General features: G+C 39.8%; 1 protein-coding gene across 2 annotated transcripts; it reads left to right on the forward strand.

The window, feature by feature from the left end:
* Positions 1–954: 954 nt before the first annotated feature.
* On the forward strand, positions 955–14,104 carry LOC111337750 (uncharacterized). 2 transcript variants are annotated; one of them, XM_022944106.2, is made up of 12 exons: positions 955–1,196; positions 1,403–1,698; positions 4,529–4,587; positions 5,693–5,822; positions 7,402–7,446; positions 8,033–8,133; positions 8,227–8,381; positions 9,394–9,734; positions 10,390–10,429; positions 10,548–11,419; positions 11,998–12,994; positions 13,747–14,104. In XM_022944106.2, the coding sequence occupies exons 1-12, from the start codon at positions 1,071–1,073 to the stop codon at positions 13,855–13,857; spliced, it is 3,273 nt and encodes a 1,090-aa protein (XP_022799841.2). In that variant the 5' UTR covers positions 955–1,070; the 3' UTR covers positions 13,858–14,104. The 2 variants fall into 2 exon arrangements, with proteins under 2 accessions (XP_022799841.2, XP_022799840.2); XM_022944105.2 differs by having other exon boundaries at positions 960–1,196; positions 13,744–14,104.
* The last annotated feature ends 282 nt before the right edge of the window (positions 14,105–14,386 follow it).

Raw genomic sequence — 14,386 nt, forward strand, 5'->3', positions numbered from 1 at the left:
GTGTTTATATAGCTGCGCTGAACGCATCACTGCGCAAACTAAATTTTTCATAATCTTACTGCGGGTGATAGGTTCGGCGACTTGTATTGGAAGACGGTGTGTAAAAGAAAAACAACACATCATTATTGCAAGAAGCCAACGCAGCCACTGACTTAAATCGAAAAAATTCGGCGAAGGAGGTTCGAATTGAACCCGAGCGCGTCAGTTGTCATTTTGGGCGGGGTATGACGCCTGCATCTGTTTTCGCACCGCATATTTTAAACTAAGCTTTTCCTATGTATTAAAATTTGAATGGTGCATGATTAGCTGTTGAAAATAATTCGCCTTAAGGGAGACCACAGGGTATGACAAGCTGCGAAGGTTGCGCACGCTTGATGTTCATTACAGATATTTGATCGCCTGAAGCAAAAGTCTGGTTTTTCCCTGGTAAAACGTGTCCACTTAGCTGTCTTATAAATAGTTTATGTGATCGCAGTGAAGCGTGGAATTTGAAAAAAAGATAACAAGTTTGACTCGAGAGATCCACTAAAATTAAGAGCTTGCTAAAATAACTCAAGATCGCAGTCAGTATCAAAGCGTCGTACGCAAAAGTATTTAGAAACAGCCGCCCACAGAAAAATAAATCAATGCTAACACGAGGTTCTGTTTACCTATTTTCAAAGCGTAAAAAGTTATTCCTCGTGCGCATTTCCTCTGTCGGATATCAACGTATTGAACTGCTAATTTGTAGTCATTTACAGCAAAGAAAAAAAGATCTCGTGGGGGCCAAAATTAGCGTGTGTTTACTGTAGACGCGATATTCCGCTTTTCAAATGTTGGCTTTCGTAAGAGCGTTCATACAGCAAGGCACGCGTCAGAACGTGTCTCTTTTTTCTTCGACCAATCAGAGGCGTCTTTCGACACAATCGTCAGCCATAGAAAACAATAGCTGGCGCGTGCGGTCAAAATTCCACCCGTCGATTGGTTGATCTGCGCTGATAGCACATGCCGATTGTAAATTGCAATGTCGCGGGGTTTTCCTGTTTACAAATGGGCCACTTTGTACGCTATCTGAAGTGAGTTTTTCTATTATGAGCTCCGATTCGAACAATTTGGTTTTAAAACGCATCGGGACCTATGATCTGACCGGAAACCGGCTTGGCAAGGGAAACTTTGCCTACGTGGAGTTAGCGACGAACCGCATCACCAATAGCAAGGTCGGTTGTCGACGGTTTGCGTTTTCATTTCAAAGCCCTTTACAAATTATTGTTCGGTGGCTTAATTACAGCTATTGTCAAGCAATGTAGGTGTGGAGAAGGGATATTATTCAAAAGATTAATTACTCAAGGCGCGTTGTGTTATCATATTCGGTTGTTGTTTTTTCCACCAGTAAACGCAGCTTGTAATAAATCTAATCTCATAGGTTGCTATGAAAGTCATAGATACGCGGAAGATCAAGGACGATTACGTTAAGAGAAACATCCTCCGAGAAGCCCGGCTCTTAAAGAAAGTCAACCACCCGAACATAGTTCGACTTTACGAGACTCTCAAACAGCACTCGATTTACTGCATCGTGACGGAGTATGTTTCTGGCGGCGAGTTATTGACCCATTTACGAAGTCAGCCCGAGTCGAAATTGAGCGAATCACAAGCCAGGCCAATTATGAGGCAGCTTATATCGGCGCTGCATCACATGCACGAAAATGGAATCGTTCATCGGTAAGATGGGTAACCGAACTAATCCCAACTGAACATCAATTTTGAAAACAACGTACGAGTAATATTGCATTTATGATAATATGCACGATCCACGTTGCTAGGGTATCAAAAACAAACGAAGAGCGATTGTACAGTTCTGCGGACAGTAAAAAGAAACACTCAGGATAGCTGAAAAAAAAAAGGAAAGTGTCGCTTTGAGCCAACAACACGTTTTTTTTTTTTCTTTATTACTATCATCATTATAAATTTCCGTTTTTATTTTAATGATAATTTGTGGTCGAAGTCGCTTGGAGATCAAGGACAAGCGAGAAATATGTGTCTGTTAAAGAGTGTGAGAAGAAATCTCTTTTCCATCTGTTATGTACATTTAATTTGGATTTAAAATACAAAGACGATGTAAAATTCGCGGTCTTTTAAACTCAACCCGCTTTTTAGTAAGCGCCGATTTCCTTCAAATTTTAAACTAATCGCGAAAAAACGGAAAATTACAGGCAGAAACTTAATTTTCTCAAACGACGTATTTTCAATGACTGTTTCCTTCGCTATTAACACTCGGAAAGAGCGCAGAATGGCCACATTTGTTCGGTGTCATGTCGGACTTTACGCTTTTGTTGTAGTATTTACTTCTGTCTGAATACATTGCGGTAATTAATTACATAGTTCAAGGCTGTTTCCGAGCGACTGAATAAATTAGCGTCTCTAGGATGTTACGGTGGCAAAGTAATTTGCGATAAATGTCGAAGGAAGCTTAGTCCTTCTGTCCTTTAGGGGCAATATCTGCCTGATTTCAATCTTAATCCCTTCCCTTTCGGAAAAAAAAAAAACATTAACGATCGAAGCACCGGATGCTTCTCTATTTAACATTTGCAGGGACAACAAACGATTTGTGCGTTAAGTGAAACAACAACAATAAGGAGGCCTTTCCTCTCCTGTGTTAATGAAAATAAAAAAAAATATATTGGAGAGTTTCTCAAAAACACAGCAGGCGAATAATTCAAAACTGAAGATTACGACTTCCGAAGATTCTAGACGCAAGCTTTTAATCATTCCAGTTAGTTTTGAACGTTATTTAGCCAGCTGAAAGCTGAGTTTTTTGTTTATCAATGATTGCAGAATGCACTCAACTTTTAAAAACTTAAAATTCCCTGCTTCGCGTTATTTTGTCTGAAGATGAACCATGAAACTGAAGAGTCTGTTGATTTCTAAATTTAAACAGACCATCTGTCTATTCGCCTCCAACCGAGTCATAAATTATTGAAGGTATATTTTCCAAGTGAAAAAAAATATCACTTAATTTCCGAGCGCAACAAGTGTCTGGAGACATCGGGTTTCTTTAAAAGCAATATCCCCGATTCATTCAGTCTAAAATACCACATCTGAATAAATACTGTCGTGAAGATAATAAAAGCAACCATTCTCAGTCGATCAACATATTTATATGCCTAAAAAAAATGGAATGTCGCCTGAGATAAATTGTCTAAGTTGTCACCCGAAACAAAAAGAAAAATGAATTTATTCATGAAATTAATTTTACAGCAAACAGCTTTAGTTTTTTAATGTTATCGACGAAAAAAATGCACTTAAGAGCGAAACTAGCGAAAAAAACTCTTCACTAGGCCAAAAAAATCAGCAGTATCGTCCTCATGAAGAAGTGATGGTGAAAAAAAATCTTGTGTTTTGTACCAACAAATTTTCAATAATTCATATGCAAACTGTGGTCTTATCATGAGTTGGTTTTTTTAGAGACCACATCTGTCAATCATTTTTAATATCTCATTCGTAGAGGAAACTCCTAGGTGCGTCATATCCAACATCTGCCTTAGGCTCCACCCTTAAACAAATCCACAAAAATTGTACAGCTTTTCCTCACTCCAACTGAGGAGAGTAAAATTGAAAACAAAAGTTGTAAACAGCTTTAACACGTTCAGGGACATCTTTTAAAGTATATAAGCCATAAACAATTGAGATTTTAAATTGTAAATTGTAAATAATGGCAATAAGGTCCAAAAAAGAAAAACACACAGTGAATTAAGAATACACTTTTTTACACAAATTTACCTGTCTCGATTGAGTTGAAAATCTGTTCTATGCATTTGCATGCTTTGCCTTTCTTTTTTTATTTTCAACTCAACACATATTTCCCTGCAAATCTTAAGAAGAATGAAAATACAGTCTACATTACCTTTTGAAAAATCATTTACACTGAATTTAATCTGAGACTTCCAACATCAAAAAGTCTGGATAGGAAATTAATAACACAACAAACTAGAACAACAGTAATGTAACATGATCTACAGTAATCCATAGTTCAATTTTGCAAGGAAAAAATGAAGAACATCTTTTCTGAAATATTTCAATATTCAATGATGACATCAAGCATTGATATCAATTTTCATTAATGTCTGGAGGCTTGATTGCAAAAGATATTTTACTTCATAATTATATTATGAAGACCACCTTATCAGAATACAATTCTCATTATCACCGAATTTATTGCTATAAATTTCTATAAGCTTTAGATTAGTCATATTACTGCAAACTGATAGCATAAATAAGCCTGTGTTCTAGGAACTACAAATGAAGAAAAAAATCAAGTGCACATATAAAAAAAAGTAGACACAAAAAAAAAGTGAAACTTGTGCTTTCACTGTGCCTCTGTTAGTCCATGCAGGCAAGGTTTTTGATCTAAAACACCCTCTCCCAGTCAAACCAAATACTTGCAACCCAAGTATAGCATCATTAATCACAACTGATTGTACACACAGTCTTAGACAATGCTCACAAAGCTACTGAAAAAGGCTTCTCTTCTCATATTTGTTTTTTTTCTTAGGGACCTAAAAATGGAAAATATCCTTCTGGATGAAAGTAAAAAGAATATCAAGATAGTAGGTATAAAGATGAAATGCTTTCTTTAACCCCTTACACCCTAACATCACTATGCATATTCTCCATGCTGTTCTCTATACATTTCCTAAAGCGCTGAAGGGAGAATTTGTTTAACAATCACAAGCTACTTTAGTTGGTATATATCAACAAAGTTGAAATGATAAATTGGCCACCGTAATGATTACAAAAGCTGACGTTTCGAGCGTTAGCCCTTCGTCGGAGCGAATAAGCTTCGCTCCGACGAAGGGCTAACGCTCGAAACATCAGCTTTTGTAATCATTACGGTGGCCAATTTACCATTTCAACTTTGTTGATATATCCAAATTATTTCGTTACTCCCACCGACGCAGCCCCAAACAGTTTCTTTCGAAACTATCAGCCTTTATACTTTAGTTGGTGATCATTTCCTTTACTGTGACCTTAATGTGTGATTTAAGGTGATATTGTAAGAAGTTAAATGGAGTTGGATGATGGTCTTTCATAAGAGATAAAGGGTAAAATATATGGTTCCTCTAACAAGAACAGCTTTTAGAGTTTGATGAGAAACTTGGTCTTTTTATTGCCAACAGTTACATTTATTAGGAATGGATTGTTGTATATACTATATATAAAACCATTTAAGATTCATATGTTTGGCTAAAAAAAGTAAAAACTCTCTGGGTGCTTATTCTGTTATTGAAAATGTTAAGATCCAGTCTCGCAGACATTGTAAACCACCACTATTCTCGGTACTTACAATGAAATCAATTCATAAAACAATAAAAAACATCTTTTTCCTTCTCTTCTACACATGCTGCTGACAAAAATATACATTTTTAAAAGGGTTAAATTGTGTAAAATATTTTATAACTATCCAAAGTAATTTTTCACATTTTTTGGGATAAATCCAAGAGCGAGTTCCCTACAAACCAGGAAACTATGCCTCAAAACTTTTTCATTTGAGCTGTATTGGATGGTCTGGACTAACAAAATTATGTATAAAATAACAAATACTGATAGTGTGTTTGTTTTGACAGAATAAAAATAAGTTAAAGAAATAAGATAAAGAAACCGTTTTTTCTGACCTTTGATATCTCTGTCTTTATATGCATTTTTGTTTTCTTTGCAGACTTTGGCCTGAGTAACATTTGTCAAGGTGACACGCTTCTCAAAACACAGTGCGGCTCCCCAGAGTATGCTGCACCAGAATTGTTCAAGCATGGTTGTCGATATGGCAAAGAAGTAGATTTATGGAGTCTGTGAGTAGAAACATTTGTAATCATTATGGTAATTATTTTACCTCAACTGTGACAAAGAACTCTATGTTCAGGAAGAGAGGGTTAGCTCAATTGATAGAGCACTGGACTGATGTGTGGGAGGTCGAGGGTTCGAGCCCCGGCCAGACCAATACTCAAGGTCTTAAAGTAATTGAGAAGAATATGCTGCCTTTCTATAACATCAAGAAATGGTTTAGATATTCTAGTCTTCTTGGATAGGGACGAATAAATGGAGGTCCCATCTCCTGCAGGGTTAGGGGTAGGAGACGTTAATTTCCCACGCACGAGATTACTGTGTGATGGATGTCCTCCCCTGGGGTGGGATGGGTGGGTGTTGTCTTGCAATTATATGAGCCTCTGGCTCGGGCAATATGGGCAACCATGCCCCACTGAAAGACATTAAACTTGATTACAGGATTATAGGATTACAAGAGGAGCAGTTAAATTAGAACACCAACACTGGGAGACATGAGAGGGAGTACCAAATACCCCTGACTTTTCCCCGCCCCCAACCTCCACCATGTTTTAAGTGTTTCTGAGAAGCCTAGGGTGGTGTCCTTACTTGTCAAGTTTAACAAAAAGTGGGGTTTGGCAGGTGCACTTTGACAATAAACTGGCCATTATCAAGAATTATTTTGGCACTAATGACCCTTTAACTCTAATGGGTGACCAATGCAAAAGATGAGAATAAAGAAAAATATCAAATTATCAAGGAATTATGGGTTGATCAAATACCAAATTCTCAGAACTAACATCATAAAAAATCATACAGCAGACAATAAAGAGAATTATAAATAAGATCTTGGGATTGAAAGGGCTAAGACATACTTTAGGGGCAATTTGACCATTAAAGATACATTAAAATGCAGGTGAATCAATGAACTGTCCTCAGAATAAAATTGGAGGTTGTTTTGGGGAGGTTCCTATCAGTGCAAGTACAACAACATATGTACAAATTATTATGAAACCAAGAAAGTTCACATTTCTTAGACCCTGAGAGAGGAGCAGTACTCCTTGTTAATTGACTGGATGTCATGTACACCCCAACATCAGCTTGTATATTCTCCATTCTGTTCTCTATACGTTTCCTTTGGCACTGACAAGAAGAATTTTAATAAAAAAAAAATTAAGAGCTTTCAAGTTTGCAATCATTTCTTTAATGCTCAGGAGCATGATGTTTGATTCAGCGGTGAAATCTTAGTGATAAATTAGTTGCTAGTAACCTCGAGAGGTCAAAGGGTTAGGGAGCCAGAAGCCATTTGGACATCCAGGACTTGACACAAACTTTTCAACTTACTAGCCAAGGGGCTAGTGACAACTTAAATGTCACAATAATTTCAGTTTGTTTACTAGCCAAACTTGCTGGTGGAAATCGAAAACTACTAACCAAAACTGAATTTCTACTAGTCTGTGGCTAGTTGGCTACCGTTAGTGCCGAACCCTGACATCGCGTGTACATCATTTGCAATCAACCCACAATACGTTAGCTTTACCACCACCGGAGTTTCTGACTTTTATTATTTATCTTACTTTATTTAATTCTTTATTTAATTCATTCCAGAGGCGTTGTTATGTATGGGATTGTCATTGGAAGGCTGCCATTCAGGTGAGAATGATTTTACTTCTAGGATTGGTGAGTTTGTGACGTGTGTTAATTAAGTGACCACTTGCAGTCAATGTTGAAGTAACCCGTCCATTATTTGGATGATCATGCCACTCGAGATAACGAAAAATGCAAACACAAAATAAATAAAAGGAAGAAAAGTAATCAGGAGCAAAAAATTACATAAAGAGGCAATGTTTATGTAGAAAAAAGAAGTCAATACCCACCAATTACGCTCTATCCTTCCAGTGCATCAGGAAGAACATCCCCTGCGTTCGTGGAGGACTGGGATCATTTTCACGACGTCGTAAAGGCCGACCGACATCCCGCGCTCGCGCTCTCTCTTTTTTTCTTTTTAATTCATTTTTATTTTTTCATTTCCTTTCCTCCATTTCCTCTTTTCCCATTTTTCTTTTCCAGGGGTTTGATTGGCGGGATGGAAAATATATTTTTTATTTCCTCTTCATCACGCTTCGCTCTGAACCAACTAAGTACTATTCTCGAGCCGGAAAAATTTTCAAAGCTATTACTTGCCTTATTTTTGGGTCTCGTAGCCTCTATGTTTGAGCTACTTGTTTTTATGTTACAGAAGTCCTTACTTTGGCAGCAGAGGTCGAAGTGAACTACTGGACCAAACGTCTCGCGGGCTCAGTTGCACGCACATCAAATATCTGGTGCTTCTAACACCACGTAAGTATGAATAAAAAACATTACATGTTTGGTACAAAGCTGTCTATCACGTTTTGGTGAAGGCCAATCGTCTTTTGTCTTCCCTACTGACAGATTGCCGTGATCTGCTAAGAAAACTCCTAGAGCCCAATCCTCGGATACGTTCGCCCCTTTCGGACGTGATGGTCCACCCCTGGGTAACTGCGTATGGGACCGCACCATTGGTGCCAAACACTGAGCCACTTATAGACGAGCGACTGCGAGATAAGGTGGGTATGAATATTGAAGATTTAGTGGATTGAACAGCTTTTAAATGGAATCAATTGCAATAAGAAATTCAGAGTCACTGTTAATGTAAAATGGCAAACCTAAAGCTCGTCACTCCCCGCGAAAATTAAGGGTCTTTACCAATGAAACATTGTAGTGCACGTGCAGGCATGCCATTCGAGGAATACTATCACGCTACAAGTCGCCATAATAAGGAAACGAAACGGTTCCGTTTGTTTCCGTGTGATTGAACAAAACAAACTCGACGTTCCGTTGTGTGAATTGTTAGATCCTCATTCACGGGGCGAACTAAAGGCACCCACTCCCACCCCACCCCTCTTTGAAATAATCACCGTAAGAACGCAGCAATACTTTCTGATCCTACCAGAAGCAAGTATAGGAACCCTCACCCACCCCTCTCAGATTGCAAAACATGTGGCTAAGGTCTCTTTTGTTGCACCGTTGGGCAATTCCCTACTCCCACAGTTTCTCTCCACTCAGGAATACAAGTTAGCACTCGTGGGTGTATCCAGGATTTTTTCCTTGAGGAGGGGTGGGGGGTGGAGTGTCCTTCATGAATGAGTCAGAAAACAAAGAAAGTTTATTAACTATAGCGCCTAAATACTGTAACAAATATTTCAGCACAAGCAACTTTCAACTAATTCATATTGCGTAGCGACAGATAATCCTGTTGTTGCATACATTTTGGAGTCAGACAAGTGGTATAAAAACCTTTCAGGTCTGATGGGGGATCCGGATCCTTCGGACGGCGAAGCGTCAGAAAACCGTGACAAAATTGGGAAAATTACCTGCGATAGATTAGTATTGTATCCCCCGTGAGTGGTGATACTCTTAGCCGCTTCATACAATGGAAACCGGAATACGGCAACGACGATTCTGTATGGGCAGATATTGCCAATAGGCTCATATAATAATACAGTGTAATCGAATGCGGCGAGGTGATTTTACTGAGCGTATCTCTGACTTCTGCCTTTACACATTTGTTTTCATAAGGCTTTAAGTAGAGCGTCCCAGCTCATCAACATGGATAAAGCTAAGATTGCCTTCCACGTTCATCAGAAGAGATATGACGCCGTGTCAGGTGTCTATAATCTGCTCTTGGATGAAGAGAAGAAAAACGTACTTTCGTCAAACAACTGTGCTGGCGGTGTTAACAGTGATCAAGGGAATTCGTTCATACGGGTATTCATCAATGCTGCCTCGTGTGATGGCCAGGAGGATGGTTCCCAGTCCCATGAAAGTGAAAGCTCGACCGATTCTGACGGTCAGGATTCACACACCGGGCCCGACTGGGACCAAGCGCCAACGCGAAAGCTTCTAGACCACAAACCTAAGTGAGTTAACTGCAGGGGTTTTAACTTTATCGAGTTACAAAGCCACAGCTCTGCCTATTAAGAGATTATATGATTTCGAGCGCTAAAAACAAGAAGTAAAAGTGTGCATTAGTAATCCCGTACTTTGCCCCGGATGTACGTACGATTCCTTACGCACTTCTATAGAGAAGCTAAACAAGAGTAGTCGATTCTTCTGGTCTAAATCAGATCACGAGATCGAACTTTCCGTTGCTTTACTACAAATCTGCGAGTCGAACAAAACTTCCAAACAAGAAAGGCCCATGTTATCGATTAATTAACAGTTGGCTATTTACCATCTCACATCCGACGCACGTTCATGGAATTATACCTAAACATCAGTCACGCCACGTGCGACTCACTGAACTCTCTAGCTGTCGATCATGGAATAGATAGCGGGTAGTGAAGCCAATCAGACTGAAGTGTTTTTGATAGAACGCTACTAGGTTTATTCTACGAAGAGATAGAATGTAGTGGCTCAAAGCTTAACAGTTAAGACTTCAAAATGTTCCTCTTTGAAAGGGTAAGCTGTCCCACAAGTTAAAAGAATTTGATTAAGTGAACGCACGCGTATCGCTTCTCGTATCGTAATCCTAATTCACTTGCACTAAGGCAATATCTTTATTTTCTTTTTCAGATGTTTTAGAGAAAGCAAGCCTGTCGAACGATATTTGAAGGTAAGAACCGAACATTTAAGAAATTTAAGCCATCTAACCTCCTTATTTCTTATTAGAGAGAGAGAGAAGAACTGGAAACACGGCCATGATAGTAACCTTGTTATTTTATCCGCGGCAGGGCCTCAGGATCAGAGGGCGTCCACTTTGCTGCGCTCAATCGATGTCGACCAGAAGACAGTCCTACATGAAAACACGACCCAAAACAGCCCTCACAGGGAAAAATGCAGCCGGAGAGACACTATCGTTCCGTAAGAAAGGAATTAGGAGTGTACCTGCTTGGCAAAGAATTCGTAAAACCAGATGTAAATCATGTATTCCGCGATTTACGCCTTCAATTGACAGTGAGGTGAAAGGGACACAGGTTGTTATGTCCCCCCGGATAAGACCGGAGACCAAGCTATTGGCTTCCCAACCTCCGCAACCGGAAACAAAAATTCAGCCTTCGGAAAAGTTTGGAAGTAGCGGAAGTCATTCGGTAGATGTTAAGGAGGGTGTTAAACCTGGTGTTAAACCTGTTATCAAACCTGGTGTTAAACCTGGTGTTAGTGCCTCAGAGAGAAATTGCGCACAATCAAAGAAGGATGCCGGAGACATTCAAAACGAAAAGTTCGAAGCGATTCTCAAGAACAAAGCAGACATGAACACGACAATACAAACGGAGTACCATTTCAAGATTACTTCTGGAGATACACAAAGCACAAAGTCGACTGTAGCCGAGGGTGAAAACGCTCTGCAAATGCTGCCAATGAACCAAAAGTTTTCTCCTCCAAAGAATTCATTCCGGTCCCCAAAAAGTGGGAGCAAGATGTCCCCTTCATCACTAGCACAATGTATCAACAGAGCAGTGTCGCCTGTGAGAACATGTCAGTTTCTAGATCTTGCTGATTATTACAAGCGCGTGCCACAGCCTCCAAAATCACGAAGTGCTCCACAACAAGGTGCATCACGGAATCCGCACAAAGAGGAAAAAAGGGAAGAAAGATGTGATAGGTAAACGCTTTCAGAGCTGGGGTGACACTGCGCAAAAGGAAACAGGCCTATGCTTGAGGAGCCATAACGTATTGGATACGATAATCTTGCAGTCGCCGTTTAGCTCGACAAGCTAAAAGAATTGAGATTTGCGAAGATTTTGCGGCGATTCGAAAATACCTAGAGACATCCAGCGTCATTTCGTATCACTGTAGGATTGATTAAGTTTTAACTGATTTGTATAGGATTAGCGAGCCAGATTTAAAAATGACAGGTACTGTTTCGATAGTTAAATTTTGTCTGCAGGTGATCTGGTAGTAATTTCACAAGTGTTGCCATGATTTACACAAAAGTAATGCCATGCCCTTTGCACCCTTACATCAGTTTGCATATTCTCCATACTGTTCTCTATAAATTTCCTGCGGTGCTGACAAGGAGACTTCCTTTAAAAATCAAGAGCTTCTTTGGTTGGTGATCATTTCTTTTATTCTCCTGACCTTTGACGTTTGATTGAGGGGCGATTTTGCAAGGAGGAAATAGATACGAGTCAAACATGGGGTCTAAGGGTTACAACTTCAATTCTGTTTATTCATTTGCAGTTTTTCTGCTGCTTACCAGTCCTACGTGAAGAACAAGAAAACACCGCAACATCCCCGCCAGTTCTTAATGCAGGCGCAGGAAATTCTTCAACCTGAGTCCAAGTTTCACACCAAATATGGCAGGAGACTTGGTACTGAGAACAGCAACACCAACTCAGACTCAAGTAAACAGCCTGAGAATCAGGAGTCACGCAACAGTGACGAAAACATCGTGACGCACGACCAAAACAACGAGACTCACACGAAAGCGAACTTCCAGCCCGGCATACACAGGTATCTCAAAGGAATGTCCTTACTCAGAGATCAAAGGGAAGTAACGGAGTCCGCTATTAATCGTGAGGAAAATCTTCGTGAAAAGAAAACTGTGTCGAGTTACGAACGGCCAGCTGGACCAGACCTGTCGGTTGAACCTTACTTTCATGACCACAGACCAACCAACACCAATATGGATAAGGTGAGAGTTGGTACAGATGGCCACAGTAATACCAGTCAGGACAGTCGAGTAATAGAGACTAAACTACGGCCGCAACAAGAGGAATCCCTTAAAAGGCAAAAAGAGAAGGAACTGCTCGAAGACCAGGAGAGAGAGCGAGCCAAGCTCCTGCAAGAAATCGAAGATCAAAAACGGAAACAGATCATAATGGAATATTTGGCAAACAAGTACACGCGCAACCCTGCTCCACCGTGCGGTGTTGGAGGTCAATCTAATGCTCGACCTAACAACGTCCCTAAACAAAGCCACGCCCATTCCATGCTCACTCGATCATTAGACGGACAGAGTTCCGAAATACTCAAAGTGATCACAAAACCAGTTCCTATCTTACAGATTACAAAGGGATCCCAGGCGGAAAAGAAAATTGTTTTTAGGGGCCCAAATGAGTCTACAGGAACGAACGATGTGAGGTTCCATAACGAGTGGAACAATAGTGTATTCACAAAGTACATCAACACTTCTGATGGTGGTGCAGATAAGGGGACAGAGCAGGACAAATGTAAGGTAAGTGTTGGATGTATCACCGTAGGACTAAACCATTCTACAAGTAAAGGCTTTGCTAAGGGACCACTCACTTATTATTCATCGGACTCGGATGATTTTGGTGGAGGTCGTATAGTTTTCAGGGGGGGAGAGAGGGGGATCAGAGGGGGGATCAGTCAATATTGTGCCAATAAGGGGGAGATCTTTACAATACTACAGAAACTTGAGGAATGGGAGGGAGGGATAATCAGGTAAATGTTATTGTGACACATGTAAAATTCTCTGTCCCTCCGAAACTATAAATGCTGACTAATCCCCAAGCTAGATAAAGAAACCATCGGTTAAATTCGTGCCGGATTTCGCTTCATAGTTAATTAAACAGCTAGTTTTGCCTAGCATCGGCTTTGATTGGATGAAGCAAGTTGCCCAAGATCCCGAACAAAGCAAAACCCACACCGAGCTGCAAGAAACGTTAGAGTTCTTTGGTGTAGAATGTCGAGTAAAAACCGAAACCAAAGTAATTGGACAGCCAATCAGAACAAAGTACAATTCTAGAAGAAGCCAATGAAAATTCTAGGAAAACGCAGGTAACCGGCGTTAAGCGCGGGAAAACGCGAGTAACGGAGTCGCGATTGGTTTTAGTTTTGCATCTGATTGGTTGAAAAGGTGGCACCAGTTTTTAACCAACGAAGTTAAAACCGATGCAACCCCAGATAACTTATTATAATCGTTGCAAAACGTCACAACACGTACATTTTTGATCCCTATAGCAGATGAATGACCCCAGCAACTGGATAGAACAGCATCTAAACGGTGTAATCGACGAGGCAACTGTAAGAAGAGATTTTCGCCACTATCAACAACCAATCCCCAGAGAAACGTGACCAATACGTCAATAAGTGTAGCGCACGATGTTCTTACGCTTCATACCTTTGTTACTGCAATTTTTTAAAATAAAATTTGCGAGGTGAAAACCATTTTATCGAGGTAAGACACAACAAAACCTGATACCTCGCAAAGAATTTTTTAACAAGCTCTATCGTGAGATCTCAATCAAAGAATGTTCAAATGAAATTGCGATTGCAATACTATTTACTAGCACTCTAATAAAATTTCTGTCTGGAAACTTGACCTCTGGCCGAACATATGAAATAGTTTTGTAAAATAAAACAGACCAAAGAAACTATGATTAACATAACTAAAACTATAAAACATTACATTTAACATGATTACACAGAAACAAAATCCAAACGTTTAACATGGTCACATAGAAACATATTCTAAACGAACGCAAAAACGGGAATTCATAAATTTTCAATTCCGAATGTTCTAATTGGTTCAATCAAATTCCCATATCAGCTCATATTCGTAGTCACCTTATATGGAAATGCGTTGCGCCAACTGTTGCTAAGA

The sequence above is a fragment of the Stylophora pistillata genome, chromosome 13, assembly GCF_964205215.1.
Source record: "Stylophora pistillata chromosome 13, jaStyPist1.2, whole genome shotgun sequence".
NCBI classification, from domain to species: domain Eukaryota; kingdom Metazoa; phylum Cnidaria; class Anthozoa; order Scleractinia; family Pocilloporidae; genus Stylophora; species Stylophora pistillata.

Excerpts from the sequence above, each read along its gene's own strand:
- LOC111337750 (XM_022944105.2), top strand. The coding sequence starts at position 1,071 with ATGAGCTCCGATTCGAACAATTTGGTTTTAAAACGCATCGGGACCTAT. Across the intron at positions 11,420-11,997 it reads AGGGAAGAAAGATGTGATAG|TTTTTCTGCTGCTTACCAGT; the intron begins GTAAACGCTTTC and ends ATTCATTTGCAG. Across the intron at positions 12,995-13,743 it reads CAGAGCAGGACAAATGTAAG|CAGATGAATGACCCCAGCAA; the intron begins GTAAGTGTTGGA and ends TGATCCCTATAG.